This window comes from Dendroctonus ponderosae, unplaced genomic scaffold (assembly GCF_020466585.1).
Source record: "Dendroctonus ponderosae isolate FM_Combo_2020 unplaced genomic scaffold, Dpon_F_20191213v2 Dpon_F_20191213_6, whole genome shotgun sequence".
NCBI lineage: Eukaryota > Metazoa > Arthropoda > Insecta > Coleoptera > Curculionidae > Dendroctonus > Dendroctonus ponderosae.
In genome coordinates this window covers 10,893,303-10,911,985 of record NW_026018814.1, presented here as the reverse complement: position 1 = coordinate 10,911,985, position 18,683 = coordinate 10,893,303, and the positions used below count along the sequence as shown (strand labels likewise).

The following is an 18,683-nucleotide window of genomic DNA, read 5'->3' as shown; positions in this document are numbered from 1 at the left end:
GATTCAAATTGGAGTCATTCCTTTTAACGATCTCATGGGGCTTAATTGAACGGAGAACAGGAGGAAAATGCTTAAGCATAAACAACGACTAAAATCGTGATGAGCTTGACAGAAACGGACATGGCAAAAACATCATATACATGTTTTGCGGGAATTTTTGCTGATATTCAACTTCTGAAACAACTCAGTAAAAAAAACCAGTTTAAAAATGGCCTAAAAAGTTAATCATTTATATGCAACTACATATTTGTTGGGAAATTGAAAAACTAATTAATGGAAAACCTAACATTGAAGTCTCGGTTTGTAGGTAATGTAAATAAAAAAAACATCATTGCAGGTGCAATCAAATATATTACAGCAAAATTAATTGCTTCAGTTTTGTACAATTATCTGGTTTTTTGTTGTAAAAATTTCCGTCTGTATACTGTAAAAGCTTTCCTTAACTTTGCTTCTTTCTCATTTATACTATTCTCAGATTTCATCTTCATTTCAATAAGGTTGTCAGAGGAACTAGTAAGTTTTTTTTACCTACTTTCAACCTTCAATTCATTCATATATTAGCTTTCAATAATTGAACTCATCCACCAAGGATGTACAATAAAATATAAAAATCTTAAAGAAAGATGAAAGGGAAAGTGCTAATGAGCAAGAAATTGTGGTAGCTAAATAATATATTGTTCCTCCATTATGTTTACCGAAAGACGTTTTATTGCTGGTAGCATCAAAGTGTTGAATCTATTGATCAATTGGAATGTGTGGGTAGATGAAAACGTATAAAGCGTCTTGGATTTATGTGCTTTCCTAGGTCTTACCAGTTGATGCCGTAAGGCTGGGGATATTAGCATTTATTTTCATAGATCTTCAGCTTTTCCAAGCTCACATTTCCGGAATCAAGTGCTTGTTCCATTTTTTTGAGTTTACTATAAATATTTATTAGAACATTTAAAAATCCAGTTGAGTATTTGACGAGTATTAAAATGTTTGATTTAGAGGGTTTAATTGTAAGATGGAAATAAAAGCTGATTTACATTTACTTATCACCGCCTTTTACTTATCATTTCGGCTTTATTACTCGTTTTTTATACAAAAATTGTTTAATACGTGTTTTCATTCAGAAAACCTTTGCATCTGTAGGTAACCATACATTCTAATAAGTCACGAATTACACAAACCTTAACAGGAAAGAAAACTCCTATTTGCATTCCTATACATAACTGGTGCAACTATTTTCATTTTAAACTCGTAAAACCCATATTAGAAGTGGAAAGAATGAGGAAGTCTGAGAAATTCATCACGCATAATGGAAATGAGATGAATAAAACGCAACTGAAAATAACGCCGGTGAAATAAAGACCGGAGTTTAATTGTGTTTCGAAATTAACTTTTCGGCATTAACGAGTTAATTTTAGATTTTACTGAAAATTAGGGATCGGGTTGTAATAATGAAACGCACGATTTTACGGACCATACTATAAAACTTCTCTCAATAAAAACACATTCATTGGATAACTTTGTGATGTAAATATAAAATCATAAAAAATCTGATTATCAAAGAACCATATAATATAATAGTTACTTTAGCAAATGTAATGCTATGATGGAACTAATTATTTTCCACTTAAGGTGAGGGTGATTTATCAGATTTTGCATTACAAAACCAGTAATTAAGCGAAAAAACCACAGAAATAAAAATAACTTTCTACATGTCGAATTGGCCTTAAAAAACCCACAAGTTATCCTTCGCAAGCTGTCATTTAATTTAATATTCCAATAAACTATAGTTGAATTTCACTATTGAGAACGGGTTATTCAAAATATCAACAATCGAACTTACGTGATAAGAATCAATCCGCGTTACATGGCTGCTACAATCTGTTAAAGGCAACAACAGATTAAACTGCCCTACATATTCGGAGAACCATTTATTTTTTTCGCCAATTGCAAGCAAAAATCGCGTTTATTATGGGTTTGTTCTTGTTTAACTAGTCTTTAAAACGCCATTAGTGCACTGGTTTTAGATTTATGTAATCTGTGCAGACTGCGCCGGGGTTTCCAATCGCTAAAATTAAACAAGGTATTGACAAATCTATTCACAACCTAGAACAATAAATAAAGAACGCCTTTACTGATTTATGAACTTACTAATAATTGCCTTGTTTTTTATTCAGAAGCATTACATAATTTATTAATATAAAATGATAATGCTGAATACGTAATACATAATACATGATGGAAAATAATTTCCAATTCCTACCAGCGCTTTCAGCATAGAACATGCACAAACAATTTGGGAATTCCTTGCAGAACCCAAATGCATAATGAATGTGAAAATAATATTGAAAAAGAAAACATTTAAAATTTATGTAGAAAGCAATATTTCCATGTGTACATATTCCACAGCAAATTTGCACCCTAAATGAATCAGAGAATCCCATTACCAGCATTACATGCTCCGTTAGACTTTAATAACGGGTCAGTTTAAGATTCATGGGCAGCGAATTATACATAATCTCATAAAAAGAAATCTCACAAAATCACACTTCCAGAAAAAACACCGACGGGTTAAATTGAATGCATTTAATCAACTTTCATATGGTTCTCATGGTTGGGAAACGAGTAAACTAGCGGTCTTATTTATGTTCAATCTAGATCATACTGGGCCGAAAGCGAATGAAATTATCGGACATTTTATGGTTTTTCTGAATCGATAAAACACTAAAACCCTAGAGCACTATAATAAATAATTCATATCTTCACAATTTAGCTATCAGACCCGTAATTGATTTGTGCAATCTGGAGCGCGATGATATATCGTCCCGTTCTAAAAACAACAATATCAATAGACAATGCTAACGGTATTATAAATAGTAACAACAGGAATTAGGTTGCGTTACTGCTAATATAAGGCATCGTATCGTATTCAATTCCGTTTATCGACAAGACTGATTTATTATATAGGACTTCATTAAAACCAATTTAAAACAGAAGGCACTTCATCGAATTATGGCATTACGATACTGTCGCGTAATTACCAGCTTTAAATCTCGATGAACTGACGATGTATTAGCTAAATCCAGAAAGCAACAAACAAACAAACTTTAATTATTCTGGTGTTATCGGATGCATTCATCCCATTCATCATGACAAGCCAATTTCGGAATCAACTTTCCATCTATTGCTTGTAACAAAACAATGCATGCAACACTTTAAACAACTGCTTCATCAATGTAATCAATCTTATGTTGCCAAACATGAGCTAAGAAGTTATTTGCCAATAGGAAGTCGATATCAACATACATACGCTCATGCTATGGACATCAACATTAAATAAGCACTCAAAATATTTTGTCTTATTCTGTCTTTGTTATTTGTTGGTCACCGATACTTCGAACTTGGTGTTATTACAACACCAGAGCTGATATTAATTAAACTACTAAACTATCAATAACACCTAAAACAAGAATTAAATGTCAAAAAATCTATATACAAAGTTCTTTCAGTTTTTGTAGACTTTTGAGCGATGATTTCGTTAATTGGATTGGATATACAGGCTGTCCCGGAAAATGGCAGCCTTTGGATACATAGTTTGGACAAGTTCTAATAAAAATGATATTTAGAAATCTCAAATCGGCAATATATAATTTTATTGATAGTAACTGTTCCAGCCCTGAAGAATGCGGAAAAATACATCTCAGCAAGCTTGGGCGCTAAAAAAGTTGATTTTTTTCTCACTGCCTATACCGAATTTTCAAGGAAAAACAACTTGTCAATTACTCATGTATCGGTCAAGAAACTATCCCTTATCTACAAATCCTCGCTACCATCAAATGGTCCACTAAAAACAACTTTTTCAATTTAAAAAATGTACATTTTTATGCTTTTTAGGGATAAGTAAAAACGACAAGAAAATATTCTTCCTTATTTCAGATTTACTTACTTTTTGCGAACATACTAGTTTTGAGCGTATGAAACAGAATCTCTTGTTGTACATTAAAGAACTCGACATTTTTCCAAGGAAATAATGTATGTTTTAAATAACTTCGTAAAGCGCCTATAAGTATGAATTTGCAAATGCCATAATAAGAAAACCAGGAAACAATACATCAAATGAATCATGTAGGAACTATACACTTCAAATAATCATTAAGAAACAAAACTAAATTATTTTCTGCAATATGCATAAGAGTTCATAGCCGCGTTGTCAATAAGCGTGATCGAGAATCGTTCCGATGAGTCGTTTGCACCAAAAGTGCTCTTCTGTGTAAAAATAATCCATCATTCTTGAACAACCGCTCAGGCCAATTTGACCAATTCCTCATTCAGTTTCTGAGTTTCTTTCTCTTATTCGAAAACACGTTCCATATGGATAAATGCATTTTAAAAATGTTCACAGTAGTTCTACAGAGCAAATTTAAAAGCAACTTGCCCCCGAAAATTTGAAATTCCCATCTAGATATCATATTTCTTTTCAACATTTTCACATGAAGAATAGCGAAACTCGTGTAGCATGAGATGACATATAGGGACAACATGTTGAGGAATTACTAGATCGAGTTTAGATTTCCTAGAACGTCTTCATGTGGCGACTTTTTGTGCGTAACGCAGTTATTTCAACGTTGTTTCTGAGAACATGCAAGTAATAAGATACAGGTGACATTAACTACTTGACTCAACATCAGATAGATGAAATGTATTAAAAATGTACGGTATTTGTTACTGTGTTTGATTGTGCTCGCAATGTGATCAAGACTGGTTCAATTAGAGACAGTACAAAAGTTGATTGTTGACCAATCGCATTAAGGTTTAAGTGCAATGTTAATTATCTGAAATGGACAAACACTAATTAGCGAAACAATGAATTATGTATCCGTTTCAGTATGAGTACCATAATAGTATGGTGATCTACACACAATATCCATTTTATGTAAATAGGTTATTGGCTTACTACAAATTTTGATATTCAGTTCCACAACTAACTTACTTTTTTCTAATTGACATGGTTGATCATTATTTACATTTAAATTGTTCGTTTTACACACTTGAAAACACAATTTTTGATAATAAAGACAAAACCATTGCATTAAGGCGTAATTTAGAAATTGTACGCCAATTATTCCAGTTGATTAACTTCAAATGTAATGAATTCTACTTTAAGGTTGAATAAAAATGATACGACGGAAGAAGCGGAATTCGACAGTTGAAATATATAACATAATAAACAGACACATGCACAAAAAACTTTTTACCGAGTACTTAATTTTGAGCATCTACACTGTGAGAAACCGTAAGAGTACAGATAACCTTCATATTACAGAAAATTGCATAACAATTCACCGAAGTATATGTATGACAATGTAGATTCAATACGATATTAGATGGACATTTAATATACACAAAAATCTTAAATCAAAAACTTATTATCATGATATATAAGGCCTTCTTTGAACAGGTTGTCAGTTATGGCTTAATAATCTGCGGTGGTCTGTACAAAAATGCTCTTGAACCCCTAAATGTAACTCAAAATGGAATCTCAGAGTGATTTACAAAAAGCAAAGATTATATTCGAATTCTCTATTGTACACAAAAATAATTTTTAGTATTAGGTGCTTGTATGTAACTCTAGCATGTAGGTTTATGTATCAAAATACCATAAAAAAATTTGTTAATAATCCATATTTCCAGAAGTCAAAAAAATAAAATGATAGATTTTCCTAATAGTAAGAGAAAATTTAACCAAATATTTGTAGATTATCTGGGTCCCAAATTATATAATAATATAGCTTTGAATATTAGAAATATATCATCACTTAGATTATTTAAAGTAAAATGTAAAGATTATATTTATGAAAATACTGCCTCGTTCCTTAAATATTTTTAACTCATGTAAATCCGCAGATCCAACTGTTAATTCATATTAACATATATTCCCTCAGACAATCTTAAAATGTTATTTTTCTTTTGTACAGTCATGCACATACAGGTGGACACACCTAGGTGCTACACATTTTTGGATTGATTAGCTTTTGGGATAAGATTGGTTATTGGATAGACTGTCGTTAATTTATAAATTGTAAACTCGTCATTTGAATAAACTTTGAAACTTTGAAAAAAAACTATAAATATCTTTCAATCAAGTAGAAGCATCCGAAAAATGTGCCATTGAGTAAAGCTAATTACAAAAAACAATTTCCGAAAGAACATATTATCACAACCTTGCAATAGTAAATAGTCATGATACATCAGTAAACAATCGCAAACATCCACATATTATATAAGTTTGACAAATGTTATCAATGGTGGTCTCGGTTGATTGGGTTCTCCGAGCACCACAATTCTATATAAAGAAATATCAAGTTCAATGTATTCACAATTTTAAGACTTTCTCATTACGGGTACGCTTCAGTAGTCCAATGAGAGTCAAGTTTAAAGCCGAATCGAAAAAGGAAACACGGATAGCAGACGATCTTTCTGCGACAATTTCCGCCTGTCTTATTAGCACCGAGACATAGTCAGCGAAGCTAAACTATAAAGCTATTCAAATGTAAAAATAAATTAACTTACTTGCTACCACAAAAATGCGATTTATTTCATGAAGCAATGCAAAATCCGTTCTGTTGTTCGAACAATGTATTTGTAAAAGAAAAAATGAGTGAACAGAAAGCGAGTTAACAACAACCAAATGTGTAACTACAGTCAACGATTAGAAACAAATCAGTCACTATATTATATTTAGAACATCTTACTTAACTTTAATAGGAACTTCTACTTTGAGAATATTTAATCAAAAAAACACTTTGAATTTTTAGAAATTCTTACTACAAAAATAAAATGAAACCGTTTAATAATTCAAACACTAAGCATGAATGCAATTATTTTCCTGAGGGGTTGGATTAATGAAATAAATTACCGTTATAAATGTGTAATTAAAACCGTTAAGCCATGTTATATGAATACGAAACAGCTTAATTTTGTTATTCTCTATTTTCCCACAAAATACTCTCAGATCTTAATTGCTGCTCCCTATTTAAAAATAAAAAATGCAAAACACTTTCCCAAATGCATTTGCAGTTGTGAATTAAAAGTTAAGATTTATACTGTGCGCAGAATAATTGTAACAGGTTTAATTGCTACTACAAGACAAACACATTAAGAATATTGCAATGACAGAAACCTTAATTAGATGTGATTTAATACCATTTCAAACCTCATTTTTTATTTGCAACATTTGTAATCAGCGCGTAATGTAGTACTGACTGGTTCATATCCAGCGTAATTTATCAATGTAAAAGTACTCAAAATGCGATTGAACTAAATTGTGGAGAACGAATTACCGTTTTCTTTTTAGTTATTTGTACTCATGCGAATTCGCCAAGAAGATAGGTTTAAACTGTATCTGAAACTGGATGCTGTGTCTTTATGTGTTTCCTTTCTTCCTTCTTTCAAATTCCTATTTCTTTTAGCTTTTGTATTTGATATTTGAAAAATTATTTTTCTAAAAATCTGATAGAAAGTACCTATGTATTTTATATAAAACCGTAATGTACTTTCTAAGTATATATTATTAACTGATTTTCATCTTATATTATTTAAAAAAAGGAAGAAGATCTTCCCAATAGCAAACAAAATGAACATAGAACACAATGCAAGAAAAGTTTTCTGAAATAGGAAGGTTATAAATTGAAATAACAGAAAGTAAAGATACTAAAAAAATAACATTAATATGCAGTAAACAACTATGGCCTGGAATTATATTTTAAATAGACATTCAATATATGTTCTGGTTATAATATCAGCGATAATTATCAACGAAAAACGTGCAATGCTTCCGTATAAAAAATTCGGACTGATCGGCATACAATTCCAAAATACAAAATCATAAAATGGATTAAATTGTTACAAGAGCCGCATTGTTGTCTGGCTTTCGTTGGTATTTATAATTTGTTTAAAAGTCACAATACTCGTGATCTGCTTATTAAATATGTTATTATGCAGTTTTCTTTATATGTAAAGCCGGTATTACGTGTGTACATAAACAAACTCAGGCTTGACGTGCATAAGATTAGGCTGAACGCTTTAGGACTTATTTATTTTATTAATGTTCTTTAATGAACTTAAGTAAGAGGAACTCTACAGATAAACAATATGAGTGTTTAAAGCTGGAAATTAGGTGTTAATCGACTATAACATGTATAAAGCCCAAACACAGGTTGCAGGTTTTGTTAGAAAAGAATGTAAAAGGACAAAGTATAATATATTACAGCAAACAGGATTTCTCGCTACTTCCTTCACTAACTGGAACTTCAACTAGCTTCAACTAACTGTAAATATCAATAATCATAAGCCGCCGTGTGTTAGATTGCTGTTGATGTGCTCACGAATTACAGCGAAGGAAGCGATAAAAATCAGTAATTACTAGATATATTTCCATCCAAATACTTCTCTTCTATACATACATGCAAACTTACGCATCATATGTTTTCTTAAGATCTATTTTTCGACAGGAATATTTTTTTAATCCTTCTTCTGCCGATTGCAAATTGTATTTTAAAGAACCCATCACTATTTAAAACCGCGAATAAATGATCATAAAATGCTATAAAGTTATAACTGCAATCTGAAGCATTCGCTGCATAAAATCGTTAAAGTTTAAACTGGTTCATCACAATTAGAGCTTTTATATCTAGCTAATTAACAAGAGATTCCTCTCTAATCAGACATTATTTAAAAAACGATTGTTAAATGCGGCTATTTATACGTTTCATATTTGCAAGCCTAATTAAGCAGTTACAAAAAAACGATAATGATGACCGAGAATTCAATTTGCAAAAACGTGTGAAAATGTAAGTTTACATATGACATTTACGATAGCAAAAACTAGCTGCAAGCATCTCAGCAAATTTCAAGTCATACATTAAATTAATAATCAACAAGAACGAAAGCGGACATTGATTGATTGTGGTGCTACTTTCGATACTGATCGTCCTGGAAAATTGCTTTTCTATCAATCTACCTATGGTGTTGTAACTGTAGCACATATTAAGTAATTAAATAAAAACTAAAACAAAAATGACAAAAATTCAATGAATATATGCATAATTATATAAGGCCTTACATAAAAACGACCTCGAAAATTAAGTTCAAGCCATCAATACGCCTTTTCGACCTGCACTTTCACAGTCTGGCCAGCCCACCAATCTGGTTGCAATCCATAATAATGAACAATTTGACATTTCAATTTGATCCGGTGACTGTTAACCGCATCAATTTTATGGTTCTTCCTATGGATTTATGTGGCTTCCGATTTATAGTAACAGGATGTGTGATTGCGATAAGCAATTACAATCGGGTTTTCTAGTAAAACGAATTCAAACTCATCAAAGATAGTGTTTCAAATCAAAAAAATGCTGAGGTTTTTAGGTATATACTTTTATTTGAACATGACCAATTTATGAATTGATAGTAGAAAGCAATTTAAGTGCCGTTAAAGACCAGCTTAATGGTTTCAGTAATATCTAGTGCTAACAATTTCCACATGAAAATGGATGCGGTTTATTTTTCGCAAATTGTCGACCTATTTTGGCGAGTAATTTCAAACTAACAGAAACAGCCTCTACTCAGTTTCAAGAACCGAACCATTCATTTTAAAACGTGGCATCAAATAAATTTAATAGCGCTATTCTCTTTAAAAAAAAATTAATGCTCAAAAAAGAACAAGTTTGGAAGTCATTCTGATTGATTTCTAATTTATGAAATAGAAGTGGTTTGCAAATATCTATAAACTTTCAATAAATTTTGCAGCTTTTGCTGAAGAAATGGAGGAAACCGAAGCAATCAATTATTAGCCAATTAACTCCTCCAGGAATTTATTTTCACTTCATTTATAATAACTCTGTGTCTTTGCACATGTGTACAAAATTGATGGCTTGACCAGGTTGAAATCATATGGTATTTTCTCAGAATACACCATCGATAAAACAATTGAGAGGTCTGACTGTTAAGATTAATTTCCAGTTGCCCTTTTGTGACACACGAGAAAGTTCGAGGATTAAAATTACCGCCACCAAAATTGAGTTCTGGAGGTCGTTTTTATGCAAGACACGACCGGGTGCCCCATATGATGTAAGCACTTTATTTATGAAGTACTAACAGCTTGTTTTCAATTGTAAATGACACTTAAAAGCCACTTTATCGGTCTGCAGTTTAAAGAAAAATGCATTTTAATTGATTGTTACAAGTAATTTAAGGGCTTCAGTTAAAGATTCTGTCCAAAGGTTAGCTGATTTTATGGTGACTCCATATTGCATGTGGGCGTTATATTTATATATTCGGTTTCCTGCAGACTAATTTATGATCCGCCAGACTGATGAAATTGGAAAAGTTGGCACCACACGCGATATAAACTATATTTTTCATTATTCATTGCGGAATTCAAACTTTTTAAGTTAAACGTACTCGAGTTAAACAATTATTTCTCTCATCCACCTTCAATGGAAGTCGTTTCTAGGTCAAACCCAATCTAATACAAGCAGGTTATTTAGTTATTTATAATAAATTGTAAAAAAAATGATTGTCAAGTTCTTCCTTGCTTCGCTTTTCAAATCCTTCTTGATGAGTGAATTTGTTTATTTCAGGTTGTCTTTGCAAATCTGCGAAATAATGACTTAGATCAGTCAAATAGCACAGACGTAGTATGTACCAACTAACATATGCGTATAAACTGAATACATTTAACTGATCATGTTGTCAACAATGTTTCATATGCAATTTATTACACGTGGAATTGACTTCCTAGACTACTGAAGACTAAACACCTGCTTTAATATTCGCAATGAATAATAATTATAGATATATAATGTTTTGCTTATTGACCAATCTAAATAGTGCAAACGCGTTCACGGTGCTTTTGCTTAATATTAATTTAATAGTAAATGTTATCCAAGAAATAACGATTTATAATAGTTCTTCCCAAAACATTGGAATTTATTGGGTTGGAATTGTGTCGATGGTCGATTTTGATAATCTAAGCAGTTCACGAACTGTTTTTTACATCGTTTGAATAATTTCTTAATTATAAAACATATTGTGTTTACAAGCATTATCATACTACAATTGTAACCCATCTGTGATCTTCTTGCAATTAAACCGATTCTCCTTTACAATATTTGTTAATAGTTTTGACTATTGACGCCCATCTATTATTTGATAAAGGACAAAATACATTGGCTTGCATACATAGTCCACTATTGTTGATCCATTTTCACTCTTATCATTTTTCACACAAAAATATATCTTACACAAATTCGGTGTATTTCCAGATTCGTCTAATCTGATTTAAAGTATAATTAACAAACGAAATTTCTTCAGTTAAAGAGGACTTCTAATAAGTAAAATAAAAACGTTTATACTATTTACAAATTAGAAAAATATACAGAAAAGTTTAACCTGCTAATTGTGTGGAAATTTATGGATTAGAACTAAATAGACACGACTGGAATTTCAAAGCGCAATACACTCACGAATGAAATATAAGCATAAACTAGTAAATGACTGCGTTTCAAATTATGAAATATTTGGAAAAAAGGCTGCCATACAAGGCTTCATATTTATTATTAATATACCAGTTTCAAGAGATGCTGTCATCGATCTACCTAAGGAAAATCGATCATTACACATTTTTTAGCCATCATTTTAGACAGATGTGACCTTTCTAAGTCAATTTCGAGCAAAAATGTGAATAGAAATGGTTTAAACCTTTACACAATCTGAGATAACTTAATTACCGTCCAGCGATCTAGTCTAGTCCTAACACAATCTTAGCGTGTCCTTTTAGAGAAAAAATTCGTAACACTGACCCCCTTAAGTCCGCGAGTGAGAAGGCGTATACTGGCAATGCCCGTAAATTTTCCAAAACAATTTTAATTTACTTGTTTTATAAATTGAATCTGATTTTTGTCAGCTAATGCGCCAACTCGGTAATAATCCACATTGCACGTGCTTTATTTACCGGTCGCCGATTTTTCCAAGACCGGCTCTCGGTGACAAACGAATTGCATAATGGCCCATATGACAGAATCGCCATATATATAAACGTACTGGACTGAACATGTTATCAGTCTGCGAATTTTCTTCGGTGGTTGCTTGATTAGGTTCCGATCGGTTCTTATACCTAGAAGCTATTGCAATTTCGGGCACTAATTCCAGTGTTTCTAGTTGTTCGTTTGATTAACGAAATCGAAGTTTCAAGATGTTCAAAGTAAGTCTAAAAATCAAGTTAAAAAAAAAACTTGAAAGTCTGAAGATTGAGAGAATGTCCGGTAACCCAATTTCTTCATTATTTATATTTTTTTAAATCAGCAAATTTTTGCATTTAGAAGATCACTATTTTTCAATGCGCACTTCAGTTTATTTTACATTAACCACTGCAAACAAACCGAGTCTGGCGAAAACTTATTAAATTAACCGCCAAACGCCATCTAGTCTATTGTTGTTGCCTTATCATGAAAAAATAATCCCCAGGTTTCATTCATCAATTAAATATCTGTTTGTTAAACTTTTAAACCACTTAGAATGGTCACTTTTAAAATGAGAACAAAATGCATTCAGTTCAGTCAGAAAGTTGCGTTAGTTTGTGGTAGTTAATACGATTTACGCAGAATATAAGCTGCGAGAATATTTTGAGCCAAATGAAATGAAATCTAAATACTAGTGCATATTGGTCACAATCAAAATGTACTTGTTGGTGTTACTCAGAAGAGTTTCTTTTAAATACAATTACTTTTTTCTTAAAACCCACTAGTTTTACGATACTATTAACAAAACGGCTTGGTGAAATCTTTCATAGTTTTAAATACAAATTGCAATAAATTGCATACTTTTTAAATTGTTTAATGAAAATGATGAGATCTTAAAATAATTTAAATTGAAAATACTTAAATATATTAAATAATTAGTGATTTTTCGTTTCAAAATCAAAATGAATTGAAAAATCAGAAGCAAATATACAGGCTGATCCAATTAAGCGTCCAGCATTGCTAACTTTGTTATTTATAAACCTGCAAAACAATTTAAACTGGCAAACTCTTTCAATTCTTATTAAGAATGAAATCAGTGCAATCTGAAAATCTATTCAGTGTTGTATTTTCTAGTTTTGGAGTAAATATCAACTTTTTTAATGAAATCTCTGTATATTATATTATTTTCTATTTCAACATTCCATTTAAAAACGAAAACACTAGAATGTATTTTCTTCTGAGATTAAAATTAATGACATTTTGAACCGAAACCCATTAATTTAGTTGAATCAAGAGAAGAAGTTCAGATCTATTAAAATTCGACACTGAACGGAGTTTGAGCAAAACAGCTTTTGAGCAAAACACCTCTGAAGATGCAAGCCACTAGTACTTGCGAAACGTCAAGAAGAAATTATTTTCAACCGCGAATAAAAGTGCGAATAACTCACCAGTTTCGGTTTATTCGAACTAAAAAGATTATTCACTCTTTCAACATTAACAACTGAAAAACAATATGGACGTTTTCCTAAAATATGCTCAAAACCGTAACTAACCGATACATTTTTAGCACATTTTCTTTTTCTGCTCTAGTACATCTCTCTCTATAACTACATGAAGTATTGTTTCATCCTCAGCCTGGTTTATTTTTTCACTAAGTGTACGAAGGGTTTGTGAATTAACGTTACAAGAACCGTATTTCGTAATTGATAACTCAATCCCATATTTAGAGAAAAAAATTGTGTCTTATCTTCAATTAAGTACAAAGTTAAATCAGAAAAACATGATATACAGTAGTTTCAATCGAAAACAATTATATCTTAGTTCAAAACTAAAGAATGATGCTCAATTGATTTTGCTTTCCACAATTTTAATAAGCGTCTAAAATACTACTCCCTTGTTTAGTTTTTGTTACAAATATGGCAAACTTTTTTAAAATTATAACTTTTTTAGAAAACGCTATTTTTTTTTAAACAGAATAAAGTTACGAGCTACTATACAAAAATTGTTTCGTCACTTTGAATAAGCATCGTAATGGTTGCATTAGTTTCCAGTTTAAAGAAAATTACGAGATAATCAAAATTACAATGTGGACAATTAAAAGAAGAAATATCGACCATTAGCAAAAACTTTTCCGATTTACCCAAATTTCAAGTTTTTGTTACATAAAACTGTGAATTAACGAGTAGGAAATCAAAATTTTCCTGATACCATCATACTTCAAAACAATGTTAATCGAAAGTTTCAGACCGTTGAATGTTTTAAAGACAATGTAATTTCGATCAGATTATTTTCACTCAACATTGTCTACCACCTTCAAACAACTAGAGGAAAAGTTTATTGCAAAGCACTTCCTGGATGCTTTTCAGATTGCTTTATAAACTTTGCTCATCACTCTTGTAACGGCAAAACTTGGGGCTTTGGTTACTGCAAAGTAAAACGACTTTTTTCAATTAACTCTCTCGCTAATAATTAAGGTTAAAAAAATTGAGTGTAATTTTTAGCAAAAAACTGATCTACTTCTATTTTTGTTTCAGCTTTTCGCGGTTCTAGCAATATTTGCTGTCTCCGTTAACGGCAGCCCCATTCTAGAACCTTATGCAGTCGCTCATGCTCCTGCTGTTGCTGTAAAAGCTGAACCATACAACCCTCACCCACAATATAAATTCGAATATGCTATAAGTGTAAGTAGGTACTCGTACAATATTTAACGGAATACGTATCACATATAACTCCAACTTCGAAAAGTAGGTCTTATAAACTCTTCCAGCTGAAACGCTTAAATTTGAACAAATTTAAAAAACATTCTAAAAATTATATTGAGAGTGAAGATCACTTATAAAATACTCCAGATCAGCTGTCAGAGTAAGGAAAAAAGGTGAAAGTACCGGTAAAAAAATATAAGTATCACATCTGTTGCAATTTTCACGTTCAACGTGTATTGACTTTGCCATATTATTCACGAAATTTACCTAATTCGTACCATTATCTCTAATCGATTGCCGGCTGAATAGATAACATTTCCCCGAAGGAAAAAGCATTCCATTACTAGGAAACGCGTGTTTCCATGTCTTTTTTGCGGTAATACATCATGATAATTAAGTACAACCTATTAGCGATTTATATGAGGCATGCCGCCCGGCAATTTGTGGAAATTAATTTCATATTCTGCGTTAAAGTATTAGCGTGCGTTCGGCCAATAAGGAAATAGTAGCAATCGTGTATTTATTATTGCTAGTCAGTAATTTGTATACTCATAACGAAAATACAAAGCAACGCCCAAAACAATACTTTGTAATAGCAAAAGTTCCAGTGTAAGTGATTCCAAACAAATAAATAAACAACTTTGTCCATAAGAGACCAATATTGTGAAGGTTTAACATGTTCTACACTTTTTGGTGTCGTTATTCTCGTTTCTTTTCTAGTCAAACGAACATTTTTCCTTGACTATACTCAGTCATGAGGGATGCGTCCTCTAATTGTTTTAACATTTGAGCCCAGATCTTTTTTGCTCTTCTTTCAGTTCCAGTTTTGTCATTTCCTATAAAAAATTACCATCTAATTCCTAGCTTAACACATCGCCCAACCGCAAAATTTTTATGAAATTGCATCATTCATATGCCAAATATAGCTGGAAATGCTAATGACATGTAATTTTTCCTTATATTTATCTGATGGCTCATTTTTACGATATTAATCACGACAACCTTAGCCAAACGAAGCTTTTCATATACTTTACAGGACCCTCATACTGGAGACCAGAAAACTCAAGAGGAAACGCGGGATGGCGATGTCGTCAAAGGTTCCTACTCTCTAGTCGAACCAGATGGTTCGCGTAGACGAGTAGACTACACTGCTGACTCCATCAATGGCTTTAATGCTATCGTAAAGAAGGAACCTTTACATCACATCACTCCCGTAGTGAGTCATGCACCAGCAGTAGCTGTAGCACACGCTCCTTTAGCTATCGCTCATGCTCCAGCTCCATTGACTATTGCTCACGCTCCCACTCAGTTCACTATCGCTCACGCTCCAGCTCAATTGACTTATGCTCATGCACCATTAACGGTACGTAAAAGTAATTCGCTATTGTTCATTACTTATTACTGCCATTCGTTTTTTCTTCGCCAGAACGGAAGAAGAACTCTAATAAGTTCTTTTTACTTACAGGTTGCCCATGGACCAACACTCTCAATTAACCATGGCCCCTACCTAGCAGCTCCCGTTCCATTACATGCACCAATCACTTACGCTCATGCCCCTCTTGCTTACGCTCAGGCTCCAATCACCTACGCCCATGCCCCACTAGCTGTGAAGACTGGAGGCATCAGTCATCACAGTCAAACCGTCTTGCACTGAAGATGAACGCAATGGCCGAAACGTTACCACCATTAACCGAAGGAATTTCTATATGATCGCTTGTTGCCCCCATATCAGTAGTTCATCGTTGTAAATACACCATAATGTAGAAGTAAGTGAATATATTTTATTGTTTTTAATTATAAAGTCGTTGTTTTTTTTGTTAATTACTCATCACAAGAGAACTGAAATTCTGGGTTTAACAGCATAAAAGTTTTTCTCCATCCACTACATGTTCATGACATGAATACAGAATTTTATGCAACTCTCAGAACTTTATAATGCAACTTAATTAGAAACGGTTGACGAAAAATGCAGAGAACTTTACTTTTACGTATTTCATTTCTTCACATTTCAATATCACAAACAATCAAGTCGCGCTATAAAGGTTTTCATCTTTGGTCAAAAACTCTTCGGTATTGCTTTACTCCAGTTACTTTTATTACTTTTGAGTTTTATTCGAGGTTTATCCGACATAATCTGTTAAATTCATACTTTATAATGTCCGAATATATTCAGCAATATAGCAGATTAAGTTTGGAAATTAATATAACTTTTGTAATTGTTTTATCCAAAATATGTAAATATGTAAAATCTACGTACTCTTACGTTATTGCATTCGTAATAATAGACCTAGTACGGAAACCTTGATTCCTTAAACTAGATAACAATCATTTTTGATGACCGCAGCATACGAACACGGCAAATTTCTCAAATAAATTTTCAAAATTATAAAAATAAGCTGAAACATCTCAATATCAACTAACGAAATCTATAGCGGCAATATACACCAATCTCAACATTAAAAATAGATTAAATTCAATCAAACGACAATAGAACTTAAGAAACATCAAAATAATGGAAACTCACACCGAAATGTTTCAAAACACAAAAGTTCTTTTCTAGTTGTACACTAGAAATAAATATATGTATTAATGATCATGAATAAAGTCTCAAGTTAAAAGTTAGATAAATTCAGATATATAGAAAATGTCTAAATATCACTGTAAAAGTAAGTTTAATGGAGCCATTTGGTATTCGAGAGACAGCTTCACACAGATTTCGTTTCATATTAAAAAATCTCGAACATTTTAATTTAAAAAGAATTAAATATTTCTCACTTAAAAACCATGTGGACAAATTGTATTTTTTTAAACTGAAAATTCAGTTTCAAATATTGATCGCAAAACATTTTGTAGATACGATCACGATCGCATTTTAAACAACTTATTGTGGTCTATACGTGAACTTTAATAATGCCATAAAATAAATAGAGCAATAACCCTCTTTAATATTGACGTAACATTCAGGGATATCGTCTAAATCTATTATTGGCTCGAACCATACTTTAGAGACTCAAAAACATTGGTAATCTAAAGTTGCGTTGTGGTTGCAATGAATACGAGACAATGAAAGTATTATGAATTATTTAACACAAATTGAATTAAAAATAAGGAAATTGTCGTTAATTTATAGCAAACATAATCGGTATTGAGAAATAGAAGTTTTATTTTGTAAATTTAATTACACTTTAATTAGATTAATTCCAAAATAAAAATCAATCATTGCTTGCTAATGAGCTTCGCTTTAGCTATAAAAACTGAAGCCGATATTTTTTAAGGTAAATATCATTTTAACAACTATTTCAGTCGTTTCTCTGTACAAAACGTTTTTGAGCTTTCTGTGTATAAAATAGGAACTAAATAACGCCGTTTAAGCATCAGAAGCAAAATTTTAAAAGACTAAGCGTTCTCAAACGAAACTTGATGAAAACATACCTTGTGACATTTCCGAACCCTTTAAAGATCTAAATTGAGTACAAAGTAAGGATTGTTTTATGAAATATTTTCTACTCTTTGAAACTGTGCGAATATGGAAACAAAGCAGACATTGCTGAAAAGTTTTCCCGAAATCGTCAGACACAATCTTCGACTGGTAACATTTTTGAAAGTTCTTGTTATGTAAATTAACAGCTAAAACGTAGCTGTTTGCAGACTTGAAAGTGCTTTACATTGAAAAATGTGCGTATGTTTATATCTGGAGTTTTTTTACTATTGCGGAGGGCAACTGCTAGTGACACGAGTAGAAGAATGCGATTAGAGCTATAAAGATTTCAGTTTCTTTAGCTTACCTAATTACATTTGATAAATCTACTAAAACTAAATATAAATATTTCGCAAGAAGAGATTTTACTTTCATACTAGTAAAATACTCATTTATAGGTAAAAATTTTCTTTAAAAATGCCTAATCGAAATACATTATGCGTTAAGGCAAGCTGAAGAGTAAAAGCATGATCTTCCTTAGAAAATTGGAAA

General features: G+C 31.8%; 2 protein-coding genes across 9 annotated transcripts in view; one reads left to right on the top strand and one right to left on the bottom strand.

Annotated features, from left to right (window-relative positions):
* LOC109545133 (protein MTSS 1) overlaps window positions 1–18,683 on the bottom strand; it is a 103,869-nt gene that overhangs the window by 19,827 nt on the left and 65,359 nt on the right. The gene's annotated exons all lie outside the window — the stretch shown is intronic.
* On the top strand, window positions 12,091–16,514 carry LOC109545137 (cuticle protein 8). Its single transcript, XM_019915642.2, has 4 exons — window positions 12,091–12,253; window positions 14,546–14,692; window positions 15,750–16,076; window positions 16,179–16,514. Exons 1-4 carry the CDS (start codon window positions 12,245–12,247, stop codon window positions 16,365–16,367), a joined length of 672 nt encoding a protein of 223 aa, XP_019771201.2. The 5' UTR covers window positions 12,091–12,244; the 3' UTR covers window positions 16,368–16,514.

Coding starts and splice junctions, on each gene's coding strand:
- LOC109545137 (XM_019915642.2), top strand. Junction 14,693..15,749: donor AATTCGAATATGCTATAAGT/GTAAGTAGGTAC, acceptor TATACTTTACAG/GACCCTCATACTGGAGACCA. Junction 16,077..16,178: donor ATGCTCATGCACCATTAACG/GTACGTAAAAGT, acceptor TTTTACTTACAG/GTTGCCCATGGACCAACACT.